At 40.0% G+C, this 25,351-nt stretch overlaps 1 protein-coding gene across 4 annotated transcripts in view; it reads right to left on the reverse strand.

The window, feature by feature from the left end:
* The window catches only part of KIF2A (kinesin family member 2A), a 68,492-nt gene extending 52,636 nt beyond the window's left edge, over positions 1-15,856 (reverse strand). For 2 of the 4 annotated variants that reach the window (XM_025270492.2, XM_025270491.2), the window contains exon 1: positions 15,525-15,856. In XM_025270492.2, the coding sequence (XP_025126277.1) occupies positions 15,525-15,588 (64 nt within the window). In that variant the 5' untranslated portion in view covers positions 15,589-15,856. The remainder of the gene's footprint in view (positions 1-15,524) is intronic. The other 2 variants (XM_025270494.2, XM_025270493.2) reach the window with 1 other exon arrangement.
* Between the last annotated feature and the right edge of the window lie 9,495 nt (positions 15,857-25,351).

Genomic DNA, 25,351 nt, shown 5'->3' on the forward strand with positions numbered 1-25,351 from the left:
GCGTCTCTGGTGGGTCTAAGATTTGACTTTAAACACAATTCGCATAGTTAATTTTATAACATTTTAATTACCTCAAAAGGATACCCTTTTATCCTCAAAACAGTACCCTTTTATCCTTAGCTATTACCTCCCCATTCCTCCAATAATCACTAATAATCATAAGCAATCACTAGTCTTTTTGTCTCTATAGAGATTAAGTTAATTGATTCTGGTCTAAAATAATCAGACAATTTACTTAAGTGAGTTAACCAAGTACAAACTGATAGAAATATAGGCAAATAATTCATTAGTATAATCTATTTAACTGTGCTCAGAGTTTGAAAAATCCCAATTCTTTAGTAAGGCTGTTCAAGTTTATTGGGTTAAAAACAATAATGTCCATTTTTCAAATTTTTTAATTAAAAAAATCACTTTCTGCTCATATCAGACACAATACACGAAATCTTGTTTTTTTTTATACTGGCTTTCACAACACAAGAACTTGAGTGTTTTTCATTATATGTCCAGATCTCATAAACACTACCTGTTACCTTCTATGGGCCATTTAACTTGAGAAAAAAACATTCTCTAGGCCCAGTATGAATTCCATGATCCAAGCTAGCAAAGCTCAAAAATATATTTTTGTATCCTGTATGGACAGGGGTATGAGGAAACAGGCACGCTTGCAAACAAGAAGGTAAATTCACATACTCTTTATGAAAGCAAACTGGCAAGATCTGTCAACTTTTAAAATGTACAATTTTCCAGCGATCATCCATCCTTTTAGGACTTTATCTTACAGATATAATCATGCATGTAAAAAATGACGTAAGTTCAAGGTTATTCAGTATAGTACTAGCTGTACAATAGCTACAGAATGGGCATAACCTTTAGTGGCATATTAAATCACTAATAAAATACAGCTATGAAAAAGAATAAGTAAGTGAGGTAAGTCAGAGGAAGACAAACATCACATGCTATTGCTTATAGGAATCTAAAAAAACCTGATACAAATGAACTTATTTACAAAAAAGAAACAGACTCAGAGAAGGAACTTATGGTTACCATGGAGGAAAGGGGGGACAGTGCAGAATGGGAGTCTGGGATTGACATGTATGCACTACTATATTTAAAACAGATAACCAACAAGGACCTACTGGATAGCACAGGGAACTCTGCTTACTTAATATTCTGTAATAATCTAAATGGAGAAAGAATCTGAAAAAGAATAACACACTTGAAACTAACACAACTATACTCCAATATAAAATAAAAATTAAAAAAAGAAAAATAATTGTTATTTACATACGCAAAGGTTCTCCAAGAAATTGTTATTATTAAATGAAAATAAAATCACGAAGCAGGGCTTCCCTGGTGGTCCAATGGTTAAGGATCCACTCACCAATGCAGGGGACAAAGGTCCAATCCCTGCTCCAGGAAGATCCCACCTGCTTCAAGGCAACTAAGCCCATGTGCCGTAATTACTGAGCCAGCGCTCTGGAGCCCGTGAGAGCCACAGCTATCAAATCCACTCGCTGCAACTACTGAAGCCCACTTTCCCTAGAGCCTGTGCTCTACAAGAGAAGCCACTGCAGTGAGAAGCCTATGCACTACAACTTGCCCCAACCAGAGAAAAGCCTGTGCAGCAATGAAGGCCCAGCACAACCAAAATTAAGTAAATAAATTTTTTAAAAAAGCGATGACATTTGGGACTTCACTAGCAGTCCAATGGATAAGAATCCAAACTCCCAATGCAGGGGACCGAGGTTTGATCCCTGCTCAGGGAACTAAGATCCTACATATTGCAACTAAGCCTGTGCGCTGTTCTGAGTCTCTGTACTGAGTCTAGAGAACCCCTCTCACCCCACCTAGAGAAGCCTTCCGAGCAACAAAGAGGCTGTGTGCTGCAATGAAGACCTAGCACAGCCAAATGAATAGATAAGAAAAGCAATGACACGTACTGAGTTAAGTCATATTCTTAATACCTGGAGGATGAACACAAATCGACTCTTATCAGAATGTCAAAATCTGAATAGACATAGTGACAGAATAGCACAGCTAGAGAGTTATTCCTTTAATTAGCAAATAGATCATTTATTAAGTATATAGAGGTCCTGTGCTAGGCACTGTGGATATGACAAAACTGGAGTATGACCAGAGACAATAGAACACGTAAGACCGTCCTGATTGTTCTGACAGAGTAAACAGGCGGATTCAGAGAACATAAAGCAGGGGACCAATCCCGGTCTAGGAATCAAAGAAGGATGAAATGTTTAACAGAGACAAAAAGGAGCAACAGCAGTTAGATATGTTAGGTACAAATTCTAAGAGTTCAGTGTGTCTGGAGTGCCTCAGGTCAGTGGCAAGGAATGACAGTGGAGAGGAAGGCAGACGGTTCAGCGTATACAGTAACCTATGTTACAGACCTGGGCTTTACCCAAAGTGTAATCAAGATAGAGAAAGTTATTTAAAAGTTTTAAGTAGGTGCTCATGTTTGAAAGGTCATCCTGAAAGAGTAACCAAACCATAGGTAGAGAGACCTTAGGTTATGAATTTGTGGCAGATGAGACATAATGCTAGCCTGACCAAAGTATAGTAGAGGGTTGGGGGGAAAAGTGTATGGACTGAAGAAGCACTTAAGCAGTTAAATCAAGAGAACCTGATGATAGGATAGGAGGTTAAGAGAGACGAGGAGTCAAGAAAGATAGCTAGGTTTCTGACTGGGGCAACAGGGTGAATGAAAGTGATAAGAGATACTGAACAAATAGATCTGGGGAACAGGTAATAGGTTCAATTTTGGACATGCTGAATTTGTGGTATTTATGAGCTATCCAAGTGGAAATAATCAGTAACGCATTAGACATACAAATAGTACAGGTCTTCAGCTAGTCTGAGGTGAGGAGGAGCATTAAGTTCATCCAGAGAGAATACTGTGCAAGTACTGCAGTGTTAGGACCAAGCCCTGAAGAACACCAACAGTTAGAAACTGGACAGTGAAAGATGCATCTTCGTAAATTAAGAAGGAAAGGTATGAGGGGTAGGAAGAAAATAAGTTTTATTTACTTTTACTTTAGTTAAGAAATGGCTCTTAATTAACCCAGAAGAGCAGGGAGGGTTTTTAGTTTTACACCAAGAATTTTTCAATTGCACTGTAGTTGATTTACAATATTGTATTAGTTTCAGGTGTACAGCAAAGTGATTCAGTTATACATACATATTCTTTTTCAGATTCTTTTCCATTTTTAGGTTATTATAAGACACTGAATATAGTTTCCTGTGCTATACAGCAAATCCTTGTTGTTTATCTATTTTATATATAGTGGCGTGTATCTGTTAATCCCATACTTCTCATTTATCTCTCCCCTAACTTCCTCTTTGGTAACAAGTTTTTTCTATGTCTGTGAGTCTGTTTCTGTCCTATAAATAAGTTCATTTGTATTATTTTTTAAAGTCCACATATAGTGATATAACATGTCTTTCTCTGTCTGACTTACTTCGCTTAGTGTGATCATTTCCTTCTTTCTTTTTGGCTAAACCTCATGGCTTGTGTGATCTTAGTTCCCTGACCAGGGATTGAACCTGGACCACTGTACTGGAAATGCCAAGTCCTAACCACTGGATTGCCAGGAATTCCCCAGTATGGTAGTTTCTAGGTTCATCCAAGTTGCTGCAAGTGGCAATATTTCATTCTTTTTTTATGGCTGAGTAATATTATTTTTGTGTGTACAGGTGCATGCACAACAAACACCTTTAACCATTCACCTGTTGATGGACACTTATCCACATCTTGGCTATTATAAACAGTGCTGCTATGAACACTGGGGTGCATCTATCTTTTTGAATTAGTTTTCATCTATTCTGGACATAGGCACAGGAATGAGATTTTTAGTTTTTTGTTGTTTTTTTTTTAATGAAGTATGTGCTAAGCTGCTTCAGTTGTGTCCGACTCTTTGCAACCCCATGGACTGTAGCCCATCAGGCTCCTCTAATCATGGAATTTTCCAGGCAAGAATACTGGAGTATGTTATACCCTGCTCCACAGGATCTTCACAACCCAGGGATCAAACCTGCGTCTCTTATGTCTCCTGCAGTGGCAGGCAGATTCCTTAATATTAGCACCACCTGGGAAGCCATAAAGTGAAGGTGAAGTCGCTCAGTTGTGTCCGACTCTTTGCAACCCCATGGACTGTAGCCTCCCAGGCTCCTCCGTCCATGGGATTTCCCAGGCAAGAATACTGGAGTAGGTTGCCATTTCTGCTACTTTATGTATGACCTTGGACAAGTCAATTTCCTCACTACAGAAAAATAAGCAAGTTTTGACCAATAGCTGTATGTCATTAGAGAGCTGTCTGTGCTTAAATTTTAAGACTTACTTCATTAATCAGGGTTTCAAATTTGTTCCAATTTCCTAAGAACCATTTAGGTAAATCACTATATCCATTTCTCTTTAGGCTGTCCATAGTAAACTTCAGGCTTAAAAATACCATGTTCCTCACCTTCCAAAATGCAATGCTCTTTACACTCCCAACTAAGCTTTCATAGGATGACACATAATTAGATTTCATATGCATATCTTAAGAGCACGAATTACCTAAAGTTTAACTAGAACAGGTAAACTATTATTTAAATTAGACCTTGGCCAATTTCAAGGAAGAAGCTTCTAGTACACTACTTGGACATTTGTTATAGTATTTGAATTATAACTCAAAATGTCTGTGGGCCAAACAAAGTAAAGAGATGGAGCTAAAGCTGGTAAGCATTATCTGAATCCTCTCATTGCACTACAGCTCACTTAAAAATTCTGTCAGCAAACCCCAAGTCTCTCATATTGGCCAACAGACTAAAGATAACAAAAAATGAAGAGCAAAAATTTACCTTAACTGCAACCCTATTGGGTTCTTATTCTTAAAATGTATAAACCCTTGTCATTCATGGCCCCTAAAGCTTGCATCCACCTCTCTCCTTTAAAAGCAGTTTTAAGAGCAGTAGTTTTCGAAACTGGGCAGAAGGTACAGAAATCTTCCATATTATCCTTTGTCCCCACATACACACAGCCTCCTATAATGTCAACATCCCACACCGGAACACCTGTTACAATCAATGAACGTATACTGGCACATCATTACTATTCAAAGTACATATTTTACATTAGAGTTCACTCTTGGTATTGTATCTTCTTTGAGTTTTGACAAATTTACAACATGTAACCACCATTTCAGAATCATAAGGAATAATTTCACTGCCCCAAAAATCCACTGGGTTCTGTCTACTCATCCTTTGATTTGTTGTTGTTCAGTTGCTGAGTTGTGTCCAACTCTCTGCCACCCCACGTACTACAGCACACTGGGATTCCCTGTCCATCACTGTCTCCATTAAGTCAGTGATGCCACCCAACCATCTCATCCTCTGTTGCCCCCTTCTCCTCATGTCCTCAATCTTTCCCAGCATCAGGGTCTCTTCCAGTGAGTCAGCTCTTTGTATAAGGTGGCCAAAGTATTGGAGCTTCAGCTTCAGCATCAGTCCTTCCAATGAATATTCAGGGTTAATTTCCTTTAGGATTGACTGGTTTGATTTTGCTGTCCAAGGGACTCTCAAGAGTCTTCTCCAGCATCACAATTCGAAAGCATCAATTCTTCGGCACTCATCCTTCTTGACAGTCCAACTTTGACATCCGTACATGACTACTGAAAAAACCGATTTTTAACTCCTAAACTGCAAACAATAGCTAAGAGATTCTAAATGCTGAAATGACATTCAGAATCTTGAGGATGAAAAGGGAAGGCAAAAGTCAGGGCAGAAAAAAACAGGCCAAAAATAAGAGCAAAGGACAAGTAAAGGAGAGAGCAGCTGCATTTTAAGAATCAAAACACTCCACCCCTTAAAGAGCCAAAGCCAGATCCTTTAAGTACGGTTTTTCCTTTCCATTCCCTTCTAGGAATTCTAAGAGGGTCTTGGCTAATACACTATAACTGAGTCTTCTTAAGTAGGCAAAGCAGTTATAGCTTAAGTAAATTCCTGATCTCCATATAAACATTTACTGGAAGTGACTCAAACCTTAGACTCACTCACTTTTAAGATACTAGTGGCAAAACTATGAACACTCTTGAGCTGGATGCTCTCTGATAGCACACTGTACACTGGCTCTACAGTTCTCTATGCTGTATTCATGAATAGGATTAGCTTGATTAAACAGACTGAAGAGATTTTATAACCCACACTCAGACTTACCAAATGCTAAGTCCACTCTTTTCAACACATCTGCCCTTTATTCGGCACAAGTGATATACGCATACAGCATCAATTCTTTTTACAGTATTCTGTATCTCATCTGTTTCTTAATCATTGCTTACCCTCCTCGACTGATGCAATCTTAGCCTTGCTAGTTCCATTTTCAGTACTTCTCTACCTCTAATCTATCACTAATCACTAGCTGACTCCTATTACTGCTCTTAGGAGATTAGGTCCTACAGTAGTTTCCAAGTGTCCTAGCAGTTAATTCCAAGATGCATTACCTTACCTTCGTTGCCAAGTCTTTAATAAGGTGCCCCAGATTACTCCTTTTTCCTCTCCTCATCTATCACCTTCTTGTTGTTCAGCAGTTCAGTTGCTAAGTCACATCCGACTCTTTGTGACCTGCATGGACTGTAGCTTGCTAGGCTCCTCTGTCCATTGTGATTCCCAGGCAAGTATACTGGAGTGGGCTGCCATTTCCTTCTCCAGGGGATCTTCCTGGACCAGGGATCGAACCCATGTCTCCTGCACTGGCAGGCTGATTCTTTACCACTGAGCCACCGGGGAAGCCCTGCTATGCCAGGTTTATTTATTTATTTATTTTTTTAAATTTTATTTTATTTTTAGACTTTATATAACTGTATTAGTTTTGCCAAATATCAAAGTGAATCCGCCACAGGTATACATGTAAATGCCCTTTACCTGACAGTCCTCCATTTCCAACTCAAATGTGGTGCCATGTGCCTGGAATCCCTCATTCCCCCCAAGACAATCTACTGGTCATCTTCCATCATTTTAACTTCACTTGCCATGAGGTCTTGTCAGATCACTGTTAGAAAATGCTACTTTGTCTAACATAATGGATCATAACTCTGGGTGTATACTAGAATCATCAATGTGTATGAAGCTGTTTCACCCGTGTAGTTGTCTTAAATACTGAGGCCTTGGCTTCATATCAGACCAATTAAAACAGAATCTCTGGGCAAAGTACCCAGATACTGGTGGTGACAGGTGGGGAGTTGTTTATATTTGGTTGTTTTTTCCAAAGCCCTACATGTGATTTTAATAAGCAACCAGGGCCATGAACCACTACATTAACTACCCAAGCTAGAAACAGAACTCCCATAACATTTATGCTCCCTAAACATATCTACATCCCTAAAATACACTTACTACATAGCCTTGACCAACACATATAATGTGAATATCTAAAATAGTCCATCATTAGGCTTAAACACTTTACAGTAGTTTATACACTCAAGTGTAGGGTTTAGCTTTTGTAAAATGGGGAAGATACTGTATACATTATAGGGATGTCACAAAAGTCAAATAAGATACTGGATATTATACACTTAGCAAAACAACAGAATTATAAAAGGCACAAACGTTAAACCCCTTCAGGTATCAAGAATAACACGTGGATTCACTTTTTAAGAAACAAAACTTAAGTGGCAGTATGGAAGACATAGCTATCTGGATGAGGCTGAGTACGGAGCTCCTGGCCAAGAGCTCTAATCAAAGGGTCATTCATAGTATAAACAACTGGACAAACTTTTACTACAAGAATGTCCCATCCTGATGCACACTCTCCTTTTAAAAAATCCTATATAGGTGAAATCTGGTTAAAATTAATGCCAAAAACCAATTTAAAAAAAATCTGGAGACAAAGTCTTCGAAAGTAAGTAAAACACAGCCCAGGGACATGGCTGATTCTTACAGGCCCTTGGCCACACCGTGTGAGGAGGCTGTTCTCACACAGAAGCACCAGCAGCTGGCTCTATCTCCTTCCGTGGTCCCTGTGTTTACAAGCATCCCAACATAGAATATCCAGAGAGGAACCTGCTGCCAGGGACTGGTCTGCCAGAAATTTAAAATGGAATAAACTTTACTCCTTTAGGTATCAAAACAAAGATTAAAAGGTATAAAGTAAAAATTTCAAATGAATATTAGAGAACAGAAAATAGGCCAGGAATGACAAATAATGCCAATTTCAACTGACTGACAAGGGCTACCAGGACTGGTGGTGCTGTATTTTAAGGAGAATTCTGAGAGTGAATATACTGGTTCATCAGGGAAGCATGCCATGTGAGATAATGGATACTGTCATGGGCAGAGGATGCAAAAGGGGCAGCATGGATGACATGTATTTTCCATCCAGAAGACTCATAACTTAGAGAGTGTAATCTAAGAATCCGTATCAGAAAAGGTAAGTGGCAATGATGTACACACAGAATAGCACAGTTCTATCAGAACTAATCATACTACGTAAAAATCACTTATTTGTTTCTGAGGGCAGGAACTTCAACACGTATCAGAATGCCTTATATGCAACTATGAACAAAGGCATATTTCGGGCTTCCCTGATGGGTCAGTGGTAAAGAAATTGCCTGCCAATGCAGGAAACAGGGGTTTGATCCCTGATTCAGGAGGCTCCCACAGGCCACAGAACAACTAAGCTAGCGTGCCACAACTATTGAGCCTGGGCTCCAGAGCCCGTGAGTTCCAACTACTGAACCCACCTGCTGCACTACTGAAGTCCGTGTGCCCTAGAGTCTGTGCTCCGCAACGAGAGAATCACCACGACTAGAGTCGCTCCCATTGGCCACATCTAGCAGCAACGAAGACCCAGCACAGCCAAAAATAAATAAATTAAGTATTTTTTAAGGTATATTTAATTAACTCTGTAATAAGGAAACAAAGAATTATGAGATCACATTATTTTGTGATATGGCATAATCACTTAAGGTCTACACACAAAAATACTCTCACATTCTAGTAAAAGCCCATTTGAACAGCAAGCTGATTGCAGTAGGTACAGAGAAAAATATGCAATACCTCAAATGAAAGAAGGCCAGGACTAGATTTAGAAGCACGGAATTTTCCAGGCAAGAATACTGGAGTGGGTTGCCATTTCCTCCTCCACAGGATCTTCCCAACATAGGGATCAAACCCACGTCTCTTGCATCTCCTGCATTAGCAGGCGGATTCTTTACCACTAGTGCCACTTGGGAAGCCTTTACCCTTGGGAGATAGTAGCAGAAAGTTAAATGAAAGGTTAACCAACGATGAAACGATACTCCATTTCAGTTTGTGTAAGCTTTCACTAGACATATCCCATGATCAATAATTTGTATTTAGTTCTCATACACACAATATATGGCACAGCATCCACTATGTGTAATTAAGCACTTAAATGCTTAATATGGTGAGGTTCTAACATCTATTTTCACTTAGACACTATAATAATATTAGTACTATTTTAATTATAAGAGTTAGTGTGTGACAGAAGGGCAACCCTCCTATATTTGCTCCACAACTGGACCACAAGAGTGAAAACTAGTTTTACCCAGGATTTAAAAACTGTATCTATTCTCAAGCTCAAAACTACAATCTCAAAACAAACACCTTAAAAGATTACTTCAAGTTACAGGACAGAGGTGTTAAAAGCAAAGTGGGTGGTTAATTCTAAGAATTAAGCTTTGCAAAAGATAAGTGTAATATTAATGACAAGTATTACTTGTGACTAGAAAGAATGGGTCTGGATGATCTCTCGAGGAAATCTTGGTCTGGATTTTCCATACTTGTACCTTCTTCCTACAAGTATGGAAATGAGCTTAATTGGCTCTTTGCTATTTTCTCTAGATATTTTAAAAAATTATCACACATAAACAAATAGCCTTTCCCCACAGTTCGAAAATTTCTGTCACAAAATTCAAGTGACTAGGCAAAAAATATAGATTTCTTTCTGTGGTAGTTCTGGAAGCAACAAGTGACAGACTATTGAAAAGGGGCTTTAAAGCCTTAGATTCAAGAATCTTAACACTTAGAGTGAATACAATATGAGAAATCAATTTGATCTCACCGGTTGGGCAAATTTAAGCAACATTACTAATTGTAGGTTATCTAAAGCTAAAGATGCTTTTATATCTCAAAAAAAAAAAAAATCAAAGTACACAAAGTGATTAACTTCATACTATCATCAGCAAACATTTGCCAGCATCTAAAGAGAGCTGGGAGCAAAAGGACTCAGGTTTTGATCCAAGTCAAGCCTCTTTATTAACCATATGATCTTGCCAAGTTCTCCAACCTCAGATTCTTCACCTATAAAGCAATGAATCTGCCACCCAATTACCCTACTTACCTCACAGGGTTTCTAGGAGGATCCAGGTAGATAACCTATTTGAAAAATTATGAAGACCTAAAATATATAACCAACATCACACTAATCACCATGTAAAAAGAAATCATTAATCCACAATTCTGCTTTATTGACTATGCCAATGCCTTTGACTGTGTGGATCACAACAAACTATGAAAAATTCTTAAAGAGATGGGAACACGAGATCACCTGACCTGCCTCCTGAGAAATCTGTATGCAGGTCAAGAAGCCACAGTTAGAACTGTACATGTAACAACAGACTGGTCCCAAATAGGGAAAGGAGTACATCAAGGCTGTATATTGTCACCCTGCTTATTTAACTTATATGCAGAGTACATCATGTGAAATGCCAGGCTGGAAGAAGCACAAGCTGGAATCAAGACTGCCGGGAGAAATAACAATAACCTCAGATATGCAGACGACACCACCCTTATGACAAAAAGCGAAGAAGAACTAAAGAGCCTGTTGATGAAAGTGAAAGAGGAGAGTGAGAAAGTTGGCTTAAAACTCAACATTCAGAAAACCAAGATCATGGCATCTGGTCCCATTACTTCATGGCAAATAGATGGGGAAACAATGGATACAGTGAGAGACTTTATTTTGGGGGGCTCCAAAATCTTGTAGATGGTGACTGCAGCCATGAAATTAAAAGATGCTTGCTTCTTGGAAGGAAAGCTATGATCAATCTACACAGCATATTAAAAAGCACAGACATTACTTTGCCAACAAAGATCTGTCTAGTCAAAGCTATGGTTTTTTCAGTAGTCATGTATGGATATGAGAGTTGGACTATAAGGGAAGCTGAACACCACAGAATTGATGCTTTTGAACTGCAGTATTGGAGAAGACTCTTGAGAGCCCCTTGGACTGCAAGGAGATCCAACCAGTCCATCCTAAAGGAAATCAGTCCTGAATATTCACTGGAAGGACTGGTGCTGAAGCTGAAACTCCAATACTTCGGCTACCTGATGTGAAGAACTGACTCACTAAAAGACCCTGATGCTGGGAAAGATTGAAGGCAGAAGAAGGGAACAACAGAGGATGAGACAGTTGGATGGCATTACCGACTTGATGGACATGAGGTTGAGTAAGCTCCAGGAGTTGGTGATGGACGGGGGAGCCTGGCGTACTGGAGTCCACTGGGTCGCAAAAAGTCAGACATGCCTGAGCAGTCGAATTGACCTGAACTGAATCCACAATTCCCTCTATTCCACTCACTCCATAATCAAAATCACATAATTGTACCAAAAGGAACTATACTGCTATGTGGTTCATTTTTATTAACTAAATTCACAGTCCATTCTCTAAAAGCCTGTCTAATGACATGGAAAAGTAAATAAGCAGAAGAATAAATGTGGCAAAATAGGTAGTGAATTAGGTCACTAAAATCTTTTCTAAGATGGCCTGCCCTAAACTCCAAGATTCCTGATGGGTCCTTTGAAATCTTCTTTCCTCTGGATTTCAGATGCTTAATTAAAGCACTCTTTTCACTGTTTAATTAAGAAACAGATGTATTTTTTCCTCTCACAATTTTTGAGTTTTGTGACCTAGTAAACATACCACAACACTTTTTACCAGATCATTCCAACTAGGCTCTATAACGCTGCTCTCCAGTGGCTTTCCCATGAGTGAGAAGCAATTTCTGACTTCTTAACTGGGCTAGAAAAAGCTGTATATGGTTCCCAAATAATAGAGAATTCTTCCTTTCCTGTCACAGGTGACAGTCTGGTTTCTAGGCCACATTAAGCCAGGCTCTTGGCTTCCACTGTATGAATCTAGACAAGTCACTTACAGTGACTTGGGACTCAGTTTCCACATCTTTAAAAATGAGAACTTGATTATCTCCAAGGATCTGTCTGGTTGAAATGGTGCATGAGTCTCTTTAGATCACATTTATCAATTATGTGACTAAGACACCTCGAAGAATAATTCCATCGTGGCTGCAGCTTCCAAATGTGCAAAACATTTCTCATCACTCCCCCAGCCTCCAAAGGATAGTCAAAGCTACTGTAGAACAAACAAGAAATAATATAACAGTGCAGTTTTGTGTGTGTGAGGTCTCCTAATGAAGACTACCTAGCTACACAACAGTTAAGATTGAAGTTTTTAGAGTCATTAGATTCAAAAAGAAACTGAATCAGAAAGATAATAGAAAGACACATGCAAGACAACAAACATTGAGTGTTCATTTCCAGAAACCAGTCCAATCTCATGCCAGGTTATTTCCTATGGGTAGGAATAATCTTAGGAGTCCAAGCCTAACCTCTGTCACTTCTAATCTTAGAATACCAAAACAGTCAGTAAGCCTTGCTAGATCACTCAATTTCAATGAACACTGGGAATCTTGAACTAAGAGGCCTGAATGAGGCAGTGGGGTGGGGGTGGGGAGCAGAATAAGGAAGCGGCAGCACAGGATGAGCATAGATGGAACTGTTTTCCTTCCAGGTAAGATTTTGACGTAATGATTAATCAAAACAACGTTAGAAAACTAAGTTCAATAATGAGTGATTCACTCAAAAACTATATGCAACGAACTCATCGAGGAGCAGATGAATTCTGGGAATTTAAAATCCTGTAATGCCCAGGCTGTGGCTGAAGTAGGAGTGGGCAGTCTGCCATCCATCAATAGCATTCTCCATACCACCCCTTCTCTGGTGCAGTCTGAAAACATAATATTAAGAAAAATGTAAAAAAAAATTAATACTTAAGGAAATATGCTGTCTCATGAGTCTCCTAATGACTTAGGAATTCACTGACTGACTGGCCATCCAGTTTTAGTAATCAATGAAAACATACTGGGAATTGGTTTTGAGCAGGGTGTTGAAAGATACTAACAAGTCCACATTAATTACCTGGAAATATATATTTTTTAATATATGAGCATCGCAGATGGGAGAAGCATGCTCAGAAACAAGGACAAGGATCATGACTTAGCAAGCATGCAGAGAAACATCAAATCACCAGTGAACAGCAGTCTAGAACACCCCTCTTCACTGATGTGGTTTCCTGTCTCAGGCATTACATTAGTGCTCATCCAACTACAAAGTTTATTTCTGTTACAACGATCACTAGTGTTTTATCCAAACAGATAGACCATAGAAATGGGCCGAAACAAAACAGCTTCTGTAAAGTGAAAAAGGGAAGGCTTTAGGTGAGTCTCCCAGACATCAATTTCTACTGTCAAACACCACTACCCAATGCAAATGATCATTCCCTTAAGTTCTCTGCTTATCTGTTACCTTCAACTCTACTATGCACCTGAGGAGCATAAATACATACATGACTGTAAGTTAAGATGAAATACACTGTAATGATTTCCATTATTTCTCAAGGGCAAACTGCTTTGAAATGTAATTTTAGGTTACTAGCACTTATGTAAGAACACAAAGCTCTTAGATGTCTGGGTTTCTGGTATAGGCAGAAGATGAAGCCAGAAAGAGTACTAAATATAGTACTAAATAAAGAATATCCTAGAATCCCCCCAAAACCAAAACTGTCTGCAGTCTGACACATTTAAAAAGATGTTAGCCCAGAAAACATAAAATTAACCAAACCTTTCAAGTATCATACTTTTTCTGATAAATTCTATAGTTAAACCTACAATCACAGTTAAAAGTCTTAGAATGTAAAGAACTCACACATTTTATTGCTTCTCCACCAAATTTTAAATAATATATATAAACCCTACTTTTACTAGTATACAGTGAACCTGCATTTACCTAAAAATGAAATTACAGTAACAGCACAGCTTAAGGAAAGCAATTTGAAGAGAAAATATGAAGAAACCCCAACCAAAGTAAAAGAGACATCTCTTCCCCGCTAGTGTTATGGGTAACTTCTAAAGCTCAATGTGTTATAATTAATCTTTTCACATACTGCATAATAATGTTGACACAAATTATGTCAGATATAAGGAAAGGGAAAAAAAATCATTAGCTGCACAGGGTCTTCCAATATATGTTATCACAGATAAGCAAAGCAGTCAATCTAAGCTTCACATAACTTGATCAAACCTGTAGAAGCCTCTCGGTAGAGGCTGTAGATGAGACAGCGACAGTTACCACTGACTAGGCTAAACGATAATAAGCCATAACCTAAAGGCACAGGATTAGATACACCGCACGCCTGTCGGTATTACACACCTCTACTTCGTTCAATGTTTGGACTGAAACATAATTTTACCCGCCTCCATGCGTTTTCTCCTTTACAATATAAATTATTTCCAATCCTGGCTGGCTAGGGGCGTAAAACATTTTCCCCAAGAGAAACCTATAGAAAGAGACACAAGCCTAGGGCTTTTTCTCTCTTTATAATTTTAATTAGGCATGTGCCTCCACCTCGTCTTACACTTTTCTCTCGGTTACCTCTCAGGAGGGTGTGAGAATATCAACATCCGGTCGTCCACCCCCACCCTCTCAGGAGTGCCCCGCACAGACAAGGATCATCCTGCTCCTTCCCTTTCAGTCTCATCACCTTTGAGAAGCTTATCGAATACTTCTTCCCTTCGCTCCCCCACCCTTATTCATGGCTGAGCACCACAGGCTCCCCATCCTTCTTCCAAGGAAGGGACTGGCAAAAAAGAAAGAGGCATGCTCGAGAAATGAAAGACGAAGAAACCTGACAACCAAACAGTTGAAACCAATGGGGTTGGCCTTTCTCTCCCACCTTGGCCTCGGACCAGTAGTCGGTTCCCTAAATGCTGAAATCTCTGGTCTTCACGCTCTCCCCACCCCCCATCCCCTCAGAGATGAGGCCGGAAAATGAAAAGGCCGGGGTGAGCCGCGAGGCTGGGTCAATCCTATCGGAGCCTGCCGGCCCCGGGCGGGGGTCCCCGGGGAGGAGCGGGGGGCCCCCCGACCCGGGACCCTCCGGCGCACCCACCCGAAGACAACCGGAGACCCCCGGGCCCTTCCCCGTCGGCCTCCCCCCGGCCCAGCCCCCCGCAGGGCCCCTCCCCGGTTCGGCACTGCAGCGGCACCCGGGGCGGACCCCAAGCTGGCCTCACTCGCACACACGCCACACACAAAAGCGCCGCGGCCGCCGCCTTCCCGCCCCCACAGCCCGGCGGAGCAATCAATGAGGCGACCGGCGCCCACGTCTCCGCCGCACAGAGCCGACAGCCGGGCCGGACGGCAGGGGCGGCGGCGAGGCTCACCATCGCTCCGCTTGATCTCCACGTAAATCCCGATCTGGATCTTGCCGAAGTTGGCCGTTGCCATCACCTCATCTGGAGCAGCGGCGGCGGGCCGAGGGAGGGGGACCGGAGGGCGGAAAAGGCGGGGAGGGGGCGGGGTAGGTGTGGGAGGGGGAGCGGTTGCCCGCGGCCGCGCCGGCCCGGGCGACAGCGTGAACGCGAGCCGGGGCCGCGAGGAGCAGCGGCGGGCTGGCAGGCAGAGGCCCCGGGCCTGCAGGCCGGCGGGAGGACGCGCACGCCGCGGCGTCGGGGTGAAGCGAGGGCCAGGGCGGTGCGGCGGCGCGGGGGAGAGTGGGAGGACCCGCGCCGCCCGCCCAAGAGCCGACGCTGGGGAGGCGGGGCGCCGCGCGCCTGCGCAGAGCGTGCCTCCCGCGTCTTTTCCTGGTCGGCCCGCCTTGCCCCGCTGCCTGGAGGCGGCCCCGCCCAGCTCCGCGGCTGGGCGGGCGGCGGCCGAGGCTAGGCCGGCGGAGGGAGCGGAGTGCGCGCGGCAAGGCCCCCAGAGAGCCTGCGTCTAGTTTGATTTCGGCGCGCGGCCTGAAAGAGGCGGGAATCTGCGCTTCCAAGAATTTGCACTGTTGCTGGAATGGATTAAGCTCCCAGCGGTTTCTGGGCTTTCCAGCTGGAGCGCGAGGCTGGGGGATGTGCATTTAGGGGTCGGCCATTGACAGCATGGGTTCAGTGTCTCATCTGACAGTGTCACCTCCATTGCTTCTTAGAGGTGGCCTGTGCGAGATGTCCCAAGATTTCCCATCCAGTGGTAGAAGAAACACCTTTGAGTTGTCACCCACACTTAGTCGGAATGAAGATCCGCTTTTCATGGCCTTGACTTACGGCTCATCGCCATTCAAAAAGAAACTCGGCGTGGGCGGGGAGTAGGGGATATGACTGCTGGATTTATGATGCATCGGATGCAGATGTCTTGGCTCTGCTGTAGAGTTCAAGACTATTTGCCCTGGACCATAAAACCAGTAACTATGATTCAAGGACAGAGGGCCAAATAAAGTTGACGAAGAAATGTGCCTTTTCGGTAGTCAGTTGATAGTCTGACCACACCAGCGTGTGGAAAGCAGGATTCTTCATCCTGGCAGAACAGGAAGGCCTTGTGGACAGGGACCGTGGAAACTGTTTACAGCATTCTGTACAAACCTTCAAACGTGTGACATTTGCTTCTAGTTTTAGGACTTGATATGGAGGAAACACATTTATCGTGCCCTGCTTTCTCTAGTCATTGTTAATCTCCCTGTAATGATAATATAAAACATACAGTTTTAAAATTAAAAAATTGGAAACTGGATATATGTGTGTTAAGTGTGTGTAGGAGTATATGCAAATAGCTAGAGTTTTTATCCTAATATAATCAAGTCAAGTAGACCCTAAAAAATTTGTTGAGAAAGATTTGGACTCTGTAACTTAAATGTATTGAAGGCATACTTGTCAAAGAACAAAGTTTCTTAGATCCAGTCTAAAGTAAAAATAATGTCTGTGAGAAAAACACTAGGCAGACAACTTTGAAAACCAGCTTTTACATATCAGAAATGACATTACTGTAAATCTCAATTTAGGACCTCTGTTTCAAAATGAGATTTGACCAAATCAGGATTTGTTTTGGTTTTTTTTAATTATCTTGAGCGTTTTATCGGAACTCTTTGAGCTTCTGTCTAGTAGAACACCTCTGATGTCTCTATGACTGAGGTATAAAGTATCTATGTATTGGCTTGCAAATTCTTTAAAGAATACAAATAAATCAAGCTATACACCTATTAAATTTAAAATTGCTTCATAAATGTGTTTTATCATGGTTGCTGACACATACCTTGCCCTCCGTGGGCTATATAATTAAGAAGCCTAAACCTTTAATCCATAGTCAAAGGTATTTAAAAAATATATACATTATCCTGCTCTATAAAAAATGTATGAGATGTGCTACTTGTCAAACATAAAAACCTTTCCTTTATAGGTCATACCCAAAAGGCGTATGTTTTTCTGTATGCCCCACCCAGCATTTGTATTTCCCAAGACTTGCATCTTGGGCCTTGTGCCAGTGGCCTTCTGAAGAGCACGGGTAAATAAATGCAGTGCAGCTACGTTTCCATCAACATCCTAGATCAAGAATTCTGACTCTGGCTCCAGCGTTAGCAAACTATATAACCCTGACTAGAACAGTGACTGGAATATAGTAGGCACTCAGACATTTGTTCAATGAATTAACTTGTTAAACTGCTCCAAATCTCGGTTACTTTCTTAAACAGCCTGGAAAAATAACTTCTATTCTCTCCATTGCAGAAAATTTTCATGAGGATCAAATGAAATAATAAAATGTGACAACATTTTATAAGTACAATCAAGTTAAAAAAAGAGAGTAAACCACCCTGTAAAACATAGCCTAATGCTTTACTGTAATCTTCAAATCATTAGATGAAATTTTATATCCAGTGATATAAAATTAAACACACTTTGCAATTTGGCTCTGACCCTCAACAACTCATATCTGAGAGGATAGCAAGAGCTTAACAGACCCGTCTGTATTCTTTTGCCCACTTAAGTCCTTCCTACCTTAATTTACAGAATAATTTGCTCAAGGATAATTTCCATCAAGTCATATCCTTTTAATAGTGGCTGCTGTTGTCCTACCCTATCCTGAATTGATAAACCATTTCAAAAAAATCATAGTTTCTGTAATAAAGCCAAGCCAATCTCCTTATAAAGTCTAGATTAAATTTTTTTTTTGTCTGCTTTGGAGTCATTAGTACATAAACATTAAGAGATTATTCCAAGAAAGAGGCTATTAAGTCAGTGAGCAAGATTTGAAGCAGAGGGCAGCACTTACTGGAACCAGTTACCTGCTCCTCTGGCAAAGAGCAGAGGAAGGACCTGGCTTCAGTTCTAGCTCAAATTATGTGTACTTGTCTACATCTGCTTATTTGAAATTTTCCATTCAATGTTTGCATCTAAGTTACTTCCACAAAATTTGTAATTTAGGATCGAACGGAAGGATAATAGAGTTGATAGAAACTTTCTTTGACTTTATTGTCTACTTTCTGTCCTAGGCTGTTTGGGAGACTCTGGTTGTCAGTGATTCCCATTGCCATTAAATTTACTCAAATTTTAATTCTATACCAGTTTAATTAAACTGGTATAATTTTACTGTAATATATTTTAGTCCTTTAACAAATACATTAAAAACACTTGGGAGATATGAATCCCAATTGTACCCACTCTATAATATCTGCTTTTTTCTTCTCTGTTGGATTTCTCTTCCTGCCTGCAAACATTTTCAGACTCCTTTGTCTTGGAAAAAAATTTTCTTGATCCTTCTCTTCCTATTCAAATTCCATTCTATTTTTTTCTTTCCCTCCCCTGCAAAATTCTCAAATGACTGCTTTAAATACTCACTACCTTGATTCCACATCACTCATTTCCTAACCCCTAGACCTGGATTCAGTCCTCTACTGTATTATATTTTTTAAAGTCAACAATTACCTTGTAATTACCTCATTCAGTATACACTACCATCTTTATTTACCTTGAATTCACTGGAGAATGGCCAGCCTGCTCTCTCCCAAACAATACCTTGCCCATTCCCACCTCAGTTTATGCTCAAAGAGTAAATAATTCACTCTCCTCTTTTTTAGTCTGTGCTGCATGGCTTGTGGGATCTTATTTCCCCGACCACGGATTGAACCTATGACCCCCACAGTGGAAGCACAGAGTCCTAACCACTGGACCACCAGGAAAGTCCCATATTATTCTCTGTCTAAAACTTTTCCATGTGGCAAAGCACAGCTGTAGGTATGCGGGCTTTCTTTATGGTATTTTGTCCGCTCAATCCAATCTATAATGACTGCTCTGTCTGAGTGATTCTCCCCCAGCCAGGATCATCAGACACATTTAAGAAGTATTTTAATAAAAATGCATAAGCACAAATTTTACTTCAGGCCTAACAGTTTAAAATTTCTAGGGGTGGGGAGCTTAATGTGGTCTGTTTTTAAAAAACTCATCAGGAAGATTCTGAAATATATGTATAAGTGGTTGAGAACTATTGATTATGCCTGAATTTCCATAATTTGGTATTTTCTAAACACTGGCCACTTAGGGACTAGGTACTGAATAGACATTGATTGGTTGTTTATCTAGTCCATCTTCTTGGTTATAATTCTTTCATGTATACTTTTCAATTGTCTACTTATCAAACTTATTTTGATAGTATACTTTCATCTATACCTTTTGATAGTGTCTTGGATTATATTAACAGTAAACTTTTGGTAGAGAGCTAATTTTAAGGCCTTTTAAGGTCTATATGGGACTTAGATCTGTATAGGAATATCAATAATGTGGTATCATATTCAATTATTGTCTGCTTTGAAGTATTCCTAATCCTTATACTTGTTCATGAAGTGTTTGCCTTTTAATTTACATGACTGATTCCTCTCAAAAATGGAAGTATAGAGGTTTTCCCTTAAATCAGATTTTCAGTAATTTGATGAATATAACTCATAAATAACAAGAAATGGTCTTTTCACCATTTGGAGTAATATATCCAAAGTGAAAATCATTTCTATATCCTTACAATAGTTATTTTATATATTATTACACTAGTTATTGAAGCTGAAATTCCAATACTTTGGCCACCTGATGTGAAGAACTGACTCATTTGAAAAGACCCTGAAGCTGGGAAAGATTGAAGGCAGGAGGAGAAGGGGACGACAGAGGATGAGATGGTTGGATGTCATCACTGACTCAATGGACATGAGTTTGAGTGAACTCCAGGAGTTGGTGATGGACAGGGAAACCTGGTGGGCTGCAGTCCATGGGGTCACAAAGAGTCGGACATGACTGAGCAACTGAACTGAACTGACAACAGTTATTAATTCAAGAGCTTTCTCTAGTTGCGGAGAGTGGGGCTAGTTGCATGAACTTATTGTGGTGACTTCTCTTGTTGAGGCATGCAGGCTTTAAGCAAGGTCTCAGTAGTTGTGCATGGGCTTACTTGCTCTGTGTGGAATCTTCTGGACTAGGGATTGAACTCCTGTCCTCTGCATTGGCAGGTGGATTCTTATCTACTGTGCCATCAGGGAAGTCCCATATATTTATAATTTTTAATAGCCATATCTATTTCATATATTTCTTCTTCTTTTTTGGGGGAGGCCACACCCTGGGGCATATGAGATCTTAGTTCTCAATCAGGGATAATTACTAAGTAATGAATTCTCATAGAAAATTTTTAAATGCAAAAGAGTATAAGGTAAAATGAAAGGGAAAACTCTCAGCCCTCCACCCCACACCCCTCGACCTCTCACATGCTCCCTCACCCTTGCTTGCCCTCCAAGTTCCTTGGCTTGGGTGGAACCCCTGTTAATACTATATCAATCCAGTAATCCTCTGTATTGGGCACAAGATTCATGTGGGTTGATTGTTATGCAGAGTCTAGGGTTCAGTCACCAGAGACTATGATTCAGTAGGTCTAGTATGTAGTTCAGTAAAGATCTTATATGGTCTAATAGATCAGGAGATCTTATATGAAGTCCAAGAATATGTATTTTTAACATGTACTCTAGGTACCTTAGGTGATTTTCATACAAATAGATGATTATGCTTTCAAAAACTTTTTAAAAACTCATTTAACATATGAGTAATGCCTATAATTTATATTTTAAAGAAGTCATGCTTTATATATTGTTCTGAAAGTTTCTTTTAAAATATATTTTGGACCCCTTTCCATGACAATGTTCACAGATCTACCTCTGTTTTAGTAGCTGGTTATTATTCCACTGTATGTTTGAATAGTAGAGTATAGGCAGATAAGCATGTAGATAATTATTTGGGTTGTTTCCATTTTATTTCTTGCTCTTATCAACAGTGTTGAATACATTCATTTTGTCCTGTTGTGTGAATTGTTCTATAGGATAACATCCTAGAAGTAGAATTGCTGAGCCAAAAGATAGTCACATTTTCAATTCGGGGTAAAATTGAGCAATTTTTGTGTTGTTTTGATATTTTTGATGTTATACATCAATTATGTTTCACACATTATTTTAATTAAGCATAATATAGCATCATTTTCATTGTTAATCTATGCCCTGATATACCCTCTCCCATTCCTGTACATTTCCAGATATCTAACCAAATTCTTGGCCTTGACATACTGCCTTGTTCTGACTTCTAGCTTGTGTACAAAGCCTACTTCAGGAGTTGATTCAGACCCCTGCTTTAAATTTATGGCCCAGTTTTCTGTAATTTCCCAGAGCTAGCTGTTTCCACACCTCCCTTGTACTCATTGCTATGTCATGATTCTGTAAGTCCACACCCCAGCCCAGGACTCCATAAAACAGTTCCACCCACATCCTTCTCACCTACTCCTACACATATGGAACAATAACAAACTATATAAATAATTTGTAGTTACATGCTGATTGTGTAGTATAGGCTCCAAGTAGAGAAGAAAGTCCATTTGAACTAGAGAAGTCAGAAAAGAATTTTTTAAATACCCTTTATGTTTTTATATTTTGTTTATGACCATTGAAGAAGTTCAGTTTTAAAAAGGGAGTAGGGATCAAGCTAGGCCCTGAAAGATGACTGGGATCCATATAGACAGAGATCTAAATAGCAGAGAAGAAAGGAAACAAGGCAACAACAACAACAACAAAAAACACAAACAGAAGTAGGATATTTTTGATACAACCACTTGATGAAGCCATTTTGACAAGAGGCAGGACAGCCCAGTTAAAATGTAAAAGTCATGATTTCTGCCTTAAACCCATGTGGATGTGTACAACCAGACATCTGTATTCTGTCTCTAATGCTCACTCTAAATATGGTGGACTTCTGTGTTCTACTTTAGTCACTTCAGTATTGCTTGACCTTTAAGTTAGCATGTATTGTTTTTATAATCAGATTTTTTTTTCACAAAAGTATAGATTCACCAGTGTTTGCAGGAGGGAGATTGAAGAGACATAGCTGATAAGAGATGTACACCTTGAAGGTGGATATTATTGTGATGGGCTTTGAACATTGTGCAGAGATGTTCACCCTTGGTAGGGACATCAGTGGGGAATTCCTTTGAGGACAGGTGTGACAAAGCAAAAGCCCAATTTATTTAAAGCTATAATTTACTTTGTATTTTATTTTGATAGAATGCCCAAGTCAGTCAATTTAGATTTGGTATTGTAGTGAACATATGTTGCTTCCTTCTCAATAATCTCTTCTTTCTTCCTAGTAATACCTTGAATTTCTCAATTATACAGTTTGAATGGGACTGACCCCTCCTCCAACAGCTCCAAGGGTAGGCCCTGATTAGTATAAGCCAGTCAGTAGATTTCATCCCCCTGACCCAATGATTGTTTCAGAGATGAAAATATTCCAGTAAGGTGCAAAGAGTCTCCGTTCTCAGAACTGGTTTGAGTAATTAGGTAAACAAACTCCCACTTTTCTGCTAGAAAATGAACCTGAAGAAGTTAACTCCAGAGTTGTTAGCAACCATCTTTGTGACCACAAAGTGAGGGCCTGGTGAAAAAAATAGACTCAACATTGACAAAGCAGAGCCAAAATTTTGAGGGAGAGAAACTGGGTGCTTGTCCTGATTCTTGACCTGCTGGGCTGAGTGAAAGCTTACCTGAAGTCATATCTATTTCTGAGTTTTCCTGTAACATAATCCATAAATTCACTTCAATGTTTCAGCTAGTTGAAGCTGAACTTTCTCCTTTCTGCAGCCAAAAATCCCAATAAATACAAGTGACATAGCACTTATGGATGTTACTACTGTCTTGAACTCTGTAGGACATTGTCATGTGCAGAAAATGGATCAAAGGTTAGGGTTTGAATATGTGCTTTGACAGAGTTTATAGCAGAAGCTGAAGTCCCTAAGGTTCAAATTCCCACAAGGGTATAGAATTTAAAATAGTCTCACTAGTAGATTTATTATCAGTTGGCTTCTAGAAATTATTTTTAGCAATCTCCTATCAAGCTTCGTTTTACCTTTAACCAAGTACTGGAAGAAATGAGGCTAAAGATGTAAAGTAGCTTGGGTCAGTCATTTTAATTTATTTTCTAACCTCTTGATGAGAAGTATTTGTACTACAGTAGAAGCTGTAAAAAAAAAATAGAAATTTAAGATTTCATTTTGAAATCAATTCACTTGGTTTTACATAAGATCCCAAATACAATCTGAAGATATAAGGTGCTATTTGAAACAAGTCATTGAGTAAACATATACCCTTATTATTGAACTTAAAGATTTAATCCTTTTTTAAAAAGTGGTTTTTCTCAGACTATAGAAGCAGTTTCCTATAAATCATGTTAGACCTGGAAAGACTGTAATAGGAGTGGCCCCAAGTCTTGGCATTTGTAAGAGTTGCTGTTGAAGGGCTAGCCAGAGCCATGTTTAAAAGAGTGATAACTAAGGAAGTGGATGAAGACTATCTGAAGAAGGAAAAGAAAATATAAGTAAAATATCAGTTGATGTTAGAGAATCCAGGCACGTTTAGTTTATGGTTTTTAAATAGGCATGGCTTTGAATGTGACAAAGGCCTTCAGAGGAGTTCAAAGAGAAGAAATAAGTGGATCCTGCAGAAGTTTTGGGAAGACTTTGCTGAACTCTGACACAACCATCAGTACCTGTCCAGGAATTAACAGAACTTCAGAAAGAGACTTTTGAGGAACAGTCAGAATGTGTACACATACTGAATATTGTATATGTTAAAGAATCATCTTTAATTTTATTGGGTGTGAAGATGATATATATCATTGTTCTGTTTTTTAAAAATATTGCTATTTAAAAATACCCCTTATTTGTTAAAGATACACACACACACACACACATGCATCTGCACACATGCACACCCACACCATACAGAGACTTTTATCAAAGGGGAGACACCATGAATCTTTTAAACTCTTTAATAAAGATGAAATTTTCAGTCCTTACAAGTTGAAGATTGATACAAGAATGTCACATTTCATGGAAAATGGAACGTATGAAAATCACAAGAATTCTATAAATGAATAGCAGAAACTGCTGATCCTCAGCCTCCCTATCTTAGCGCAGCCATATGATAAGAGTTCTGGCTAAAGGAAGGTTAGTACAATTGATGTGCACTCTTTCAACCCATCAAACCTTCCTGCATTGTTCTCATTTTTTCCCTCACCTTTCAGTTGAAGGACAGGACTCCTAGAAATGAGTGAAGCCCAAAACCGGAAGCAGTCTGGATCCTGAATGACTGTCCCTCTCCCCTCTGAACTATAGTGCACTATACAGTGTTGGATAAGAAGCAGATTTTTACTGGATTACATCACTAACAGTTTGATATTGTTTATTACAGAAGTTAGTCTGTTATGATTAATGTCACCATCAACATTTTAGATTATTAAATGATAACTAAAAGTGGTGGTTTGATTATGACCAGAGAATTCTCACAGGGCACAGGTTTCTGAGGAAACCGACTCTGAAATAGAGATTACTCTTCACTTTCACTTTTCACTTTCATGCATTGGAGAAGGAAATGGCAACCCACTCCAGTGTTCTTGCCTGGAGAATCCCAGAGAGGGGGAAGCCTCATGGGCTGCTGTCTATGGGGTCGCACAGAGTCGGACATGACTGAAGTAGCTTAGCAGCAGCAGCAGAAAATTTACTAGGAAGTGGCTTAAGGATCAACACCTTCTGGAAGCATAAGAAGTGGGACTGGGCAGAAGGAGAAGTTGTATCGCGATGCAGTGGCAACAAAGGCCGCTCCAATTGCATGGAGAGCTTTAGAGCTAGGATATTCTTTCAAAGATTCTCGAGTTGAAATGAGGGA

Source organism: Bubalus bubalis, chromosome 19 (genome assembly GCF_019923935.1).
Source record: "Bubalus bubalis isolate 160015118507 breed Murrah chromosome 19, NDDB_SH_1, whole genome shotgun sequence".
NCBI lineage: Eukaryota > Metazoa > Chordata > Mammalia > Artiodactyla > Bovidae > Bubalus > Bubalus bubalis.